Consider the following 6,135-nt stretch of genomic DNA (forward strand, 5'->3'; position numbering starts at 1 on the left):
AAGGAAAGGAAAGGAAAGGAAAAAGGAAAGGAAAGGAAAGGAAAGGAGAAAGGAAAGGAAAGAAAAGGAAAGGAGAAAGGAAAGGAAAAGAAAGGAAAAAGGAAAGGAAAGGAAAGGAAAAAGGAAAGGAAAGGAAGAAAGGAAGAAAGAAAGAAAGAAAGACCCAGAGACCCTCAGGGCGCCTGGCTGGCTCAGCCGGTGGAACATGCTTGATCTCCGGGGTGTAAGAGCCCCATGTTGGGTGTGGAGATCACTTAAAAATAAAATCTTTAAAAAAAAACACAAAGAACCACGGACCCTCCTCAGAGACCTCCAATCAACAAATAAAAAAACTAAGGCCCCGAAAGGGAACTTGTAGAATAGACAGGAGAACCCTGGCACATCTCCCCTTTTCCCTCTGAGATAGGCACTGATGGTCAGGTCAGGGTTCCCAAGAAACGCTATGGAACCCATATTCATGACTGATTGATTGATTGATTGATTGATTGATTGATTTTAGACAGAGAGAGAGAAAGAGCACAAGCAGGAGGAGCAGACGGAGAGGGAGAATCCAGCTGAGTGCAGAGCGCGACGTGGGGCTCTATCCCACGACCCTGAGATCACGACCTGAGCCGAAATCAAGAGCTGGGTGTTTAACCAACTCCACCACCCAGGCACCCCCATGACCCACCTCTTTAAAAGACTTTTGAGGGGCGCCTGGGTGGCTCAGTCGTTAAGCATCCGCCTTCGGCTCAGGTCATAATCCCAGGGTCCTGGGATCGAGCCCCACATCGGGCTCCAGCCCCACATCGGGCTCCCTGCTCGGCGGGAAGCCACCTTCTCCCTCTCCCACTCCCCCTGCTTGTGTTCCCTCTCTCGCTGTGTCTCTCTCTGTCAAATAAATAAAATCTGGGGGCGCCTGGGTGGCTCAGTCATTAAGCGTCTGCCTTTGGCTCGGTCATGATCCCAGAGTCCTGGGATCGAGCCCGCATCGGGCTCCCTGCTCCGCGGGAAGCCTGCTTCTCCCTCTCCCTCTGTCTACCACTCTGCCTACTGTGCTCTCTCTTTCAAATAAATAAATAAAATCTTTTTTTAAATAAATAAATAAATAAAAAATAAAAGACTTTTGAAAGAGAAAAATGAACCTAGTTTCCTTTACCCTGTATCAACGAAAGGTGAATTTTCCTTTCCTCCATTTAAAACCTGGTCAGTTTTTTTTTTTTTTAACGAGGAAACTCTTTTTACATTGATATGAAAAGATGTCAAGACGTATTAGGTAAAAAGCAAAAGGGGAAACTTGATAAAATTATTTTTCTTAAAAGCAGGAGTAGACAATTGTGGGGATCTTTTCTCAATGTATATGGATATTGAATCAGCATGGTGTACGCTTCAAATATGCTACAAATTTATTTGTCAATTATAGCTCAATAAAGCTGAAGGAAAGAAAGCAAGGGGTAGAACAGCATGGACGACAGGCTGCCACTGCATACCAAAGGGGGAAGTGACCACATCGCTTCTGAGCTTCTCCAGGTCACAGGAGACTGAAAGCAGGCACTGCCCGAAGGAGCGGAACTGGGCAGCTTGGGTCTGGCCTGAAGGAGACATTTACTCTGTATGCCAAAAAAGTATCACGGGAAAAGTACTTTTTGACTTTTGAACTGCCTAAATACACTGCCTGCTCAAACACAAACACCATAAAAATTGTGGTCAAAGTTGACACACTCAGGGTCTTCCAAGACCCAGCTGCCAAACACCAACACCAAACCACTCTAGTTAGGAGCCATCTCATCTCCGGGTTAGGCACATGCCAACCGTTCCTGCCCTCACTTTGTTCATCTGTGAGCTGGGGATTTCTTATCCTTTCCTGTCCACATCACAGTATGGCTGTAAAACTCAAATTAATGGGGCCAGGAGCTATGCCCCCAGAGCTGGTACTCGGAGTCTAGTAGATATAAACAAAGATGCCTTTAAGTACTCCTATTGCTTGCCTTTATGTGTATCACCCCCAGGAGAAAAATTAAGCTCTAAAGAGAGAAAAAGTCTGATGCACAAAGGATGTTCTTTACAATGTTCTTTAAACTCAGTAAAACCTAAATATCCAACTGTAGGGGAATGGCTTAGTCCACAGTAGAACACTTGCATTCATGAGTAATGATGGTTTGGAAGACTACAGAAGATATGTAAAAGCCCTTAAGGTATTATACATCCAGAGGAAAAGAAGGGTCTGAAGTCACATACGTAGTACAATTACGGACACGTGAAAACACACATAGCCATCTGTGGTCGAGATACTTCAGGTAGCCCCAGGATGTCCGTCTCCTGGTGTTCATGCCCTCCCGTGATCCCCTCCTCTTGAGTGGAACAGAACCCATCACTCGCTTCTAACTAAGAGAATATGGCAGAAGCGATAGGATGTATGGGGTTTTGGGTACATAAGTGCATACTTATAAGACTGTAGCACACATCTTGCTGGAGTTGTGATCTCCCTGGCTACCCTGAGCCTTGGAATCCACCATGTTGGTGAGTTCCACGTGGCCAGGAACCGTGGGCAGCTGGAGGAGCTGAAAGCAAGTCGCCGGCCGATAGCCAAGAGGAAACAGAAGCCTTCAGTCCTGCAGCTGCAAAGAACTGAATCCTGCCAGCAACCTGAGTGGACTTAGAAGTGGATCCTTTCCCCGGCAAGCCCCGGATGATACCACAGCCCCCGGCCTAGCGAGACCCCGAGCAGAGGAGCCAGCTGAGCCATGCCCAGATGCCTGGCCCACCGAAACTGTGAGATACTAAATGTGTGGTTTACGCCACTGCGTGTGCAAGAACACTGTCACACAGCAAGAGATAATAAACCATACATATGAAATTGTTTGGAAGAAACTATACCAAAATGCTGACAGTGGTTATATCTGGGAGCTTGGATCAGGGGTATTGCTTTTCTAGATATGAAATAGCCTCCTATAGGCTTACAATATTTATATAACGACAGAAAGTTTTAAAAAGTTTAAAGACACTGGATGAAAAACTGCTTGTCAATTCTGAACCCTGCACACCCCCAGGTATGGGTCCCACCCTGTGCAGAAACCAGAAACAGAGCCTGCAAGGCGGCTTTACCTCTGGTCGAGTCAACATCATCCTCAAACATTTTCTCCATCTTGGCCATGTGTAGCGGGGTAAACAGTTGAGACTCATGTTGGCTAAGGGTGATGGATAATGCCGGGGAGCTAAGAACCTCCTCGCTCTTCTGGAATCCACCTGGGGTGGATACCTGAAACAAAGAGGACTATAAGAACCGGGGAGTAAGAGGGTTGATTTCCTGAGCTGAACATTTCTAAGCACATCTTATTGAAATAGAGACTCTTCGTGGGGAGGACAGTGTATGTAGGGTTACAGTGAGGCAAATGAATAAATCTTTAACACTTTTAGACCGAGGAAGACCACGAAAGATCTAGACTGTCTGTCCTAACTTTGGGGAGTTCATTACTGGTCCCCTTTTGCAGATGCTGTGACTGAGGCTCAGCAAGGTTAGCGGACATGGACAAGGTCTCACCTACACAGACCAGGACTCCAATTTATAAGGTGCTTCCGTTCAGTAACTGTATTGTTTCAATCTTCAGTGCTCAGAATTCAAACCCCAAGGAATCCAGCTCCATCTTCCCCAGCTAATTTGATTTGGTCCTGAGCATCCCAGACGCCCGCCTGGGTCAGGGTCACATCAAATCATCTGCACACACACCAAAGCTCCCAGAGACACCCCTGATAAGGGCTTTCTGCTTCCTCCTCCCATTGTCTCCCCATGCCCCCCACATAGCCTATTCTGCCCTCTCCAGCCTATCCAGCCTATCCAGCCATCAACAATGAACACCTCCTTTCTGTAGCCCCTACATATCCTTAACACAATGTTTCAGGTTACGAAAGGCTCAGGTCATCAAAGACTGCCTCCCCCAAAGGATGCCAGGAGTGGACCATGGGATAACCACTGAATGTCTGTTGCTCACTGAAATGCACTGCGTTGGGTCTTGGGCATTCAAGACTTTGGTTCAAAAAGCCAAAAGACAATGTGGAGGAAGTTGGATGGCTCACTCTCCCCACCGCAACCCCACCAAACCAGCAAACGTGCTCATCCTCCTGTGAACTTCTGTTCATTCCCTCATGGTCTATACACATTTGTTGAGTGTCAGGTACTGTAGGTACACGAGTGCACACAGTGAAGACCTGCCTTCCTGGAGCCCAACAGGAGAACTAATTAATACTCCCACAGCCACACAGATCTCAGATTAGACATCTCAGCACCATCTTTGGCTCTTCCCTTCTCCTTCTATGCATTCTTACTGTCCCTCCTGCTGATTCTTACTAGGCTCCTCCTCCTATACCTAACCCCTTGCTCCCCCACATCCCTGGCCCATCCCAAACACTGGCCTTGTGCTGGGACAAGTATAGGGATGTCCCCTAACTGGGACCAGAGTTTGGCCTTCCTTTCCCTTCCACCTCCCCACATTGGGATCAATCACCTTTCTGGAAGACAAATCTGATTATAACTTTACCCCAGCTCTGACACTTCCCAGGCTACTACCACGGCCCCCCACCCCCACTCCTGAGTGTGGCACTCAAAGCCCTTTGCATTGTAGCCCTGACCTATCTTTCTAGTTTCAATGCTCACACCATGGTCCAGGCACACCAACTGCTCTCCATCATCCCCAAACGCAGCAAGCATTCCACTTTTACTCACATGTTCCCTCTATGCAATGCAGGCCATCTCCCCTTGACGTGAACTCCTACCCACTCTTCAAACCCTGGCTCAAATGACACCTCCTCCAAGGAGCTTTTCCATAACTTTCAGGTGACAGTCATCGCTGCCAACTCCATGCTCTCAAACCCTTTGTTCGTATCTGCCATGCATGCATGATACTTGTGCATGTCTGTCCATACGTGTAGAAGGCAAGGGAAACACACAGCTGTAGAGTCCCAGAGCTCTGGGTTAGAATTCTGCCTGGCTCCCTACTTCCAAGCTAATTTACCTTGGGCACATCACATCACTTCTCTGAGCCACACGTTTCTCATCTGCAAAACAGAGACCCGCTGTACCCACTTTGCAGGGTTGTGGTAGTACCTACATGACCCCCGAACACATTGGCAGTCTCAGCAGACTGTAGTTACGTAATAAATGATAGCTCCTATTATTACTCCTGTCTCCTAGTGAGCTCTTTGAAGGCAAGGACATATTTAGTTTATCTTAATTTAATCTTAATTTAACTTGTACTAATGATCTCTCTCTTCTCCAGCCCCAAGCATACAATAGACACTAATTGCTTATCTTAGGCTTGAGGGTAATGTATACAGCCTATCCCACCACTGCCACAACTTGGCTGGACAAAATTAAGGATAGTCCCTGCAGAGACTGCAAATTGGTAGCCTCAGATTTGTTGCATTTGGCCAACATAGTGCTTTAAAAGGGAAAACCAGCCTGCTGCCAGGCACAGGTAACTTACCTACCTGGCCTTGTGAATATCTGAGTTTGCTACCCTGATGCAGAGACTGATAACTGATAGACTTCTGAGCTAATGAGCGACACCTGGGCGGCTCTGGAACGCCCCTCCCCTTTACCAACCTCAAATAGTTTTCTTACCTTTTGAGACTGAGGGCTCTCTCTTAAGTCCTCGGAAGACACTGGTCTTGACCTAGAAAAGGGAATCATGGTCACTTTATTCCAACTTTCTAAGACCATGTGGGAGGCTGACCTAGCTAGGTCACAAGAGGGTGGAAAAGAAGTCAGGGTCGGGGGTCGGGGGCTGCTGCCCTGTACCCACAGACACCCCCAGCACGCATCTGATGAGCATCCTTTTTCCCCAGGAGCTCCTCCAGCAGGAAGCTTTTCCCAAGCCTATCCCTGTGAGCCTTCCTCCCCCTGATGGGAAGGAGTTGTCCTATTGAAGCCCTGGGGCTTCTCAAGTGAATGCCAGAGGATTCCTAAAGCAGGCCACACTTTCTACAGAATTAGAAGGGGCTTAGGAGGCCATGCAGTTAGGAGACCAACTACAATTCACATACCGGGAAAAGAATGTCCAGGGGCAGGCACATGTCCAAAGGGTCAAACACAGGGTCCGGAGATGGTGAAGGATGGCCCTACTTTCCACTTCCTCCCCCTCCCCCACCGGCCCTCCCGTG

At 47.8% G+C, this 6,135-nt stretch overlaps 1 protein-coding gene across 1 annotated transcript in view; it reads right to left on the reverse strand.

Annotated features, from left to right (window-relative positions):
- EFCAB8 (EF-hand calcium binding domain 8) overlaps positions 1-5,665 on the reverse strand; it is a 58,988-nt gene extending 53,323 nt beyond the window's left edge. The window contains exons 1-2 of the mRNA XM_021689325.1: positions 5,597-5,665; positions 3,085-3,238 (exon numbers count right to left, since the gene is read on the reverse strand). Of these exons, the coding sequence (XP_021545000.1) occupies positions 3,085-3,238; positions 5,597-5,665 (223 nt within the window). The remainder of the gene's footprint in view (positions 1-3,084; positions 3,239-5,596) is intronic.
- Between the last annotated feature and the right edge of the window lie 470 nt (positions 5,666-6,135).

This window comes from Neomonachus schauinslandi, chromosome 10, assembly GCF_002201575.2.
Source record: "Neomonachus schauinslandi chromosome 10, ASM220157v2, whole genome shotgun sequence".
NCBI classification, from domain to species: domain Eukaryota; kingdom Metazoa; phylum Chordata; class Mammalia; order Carnivora; family Phocidae; genus Neomonachus; species Neomonachus schauinslandi.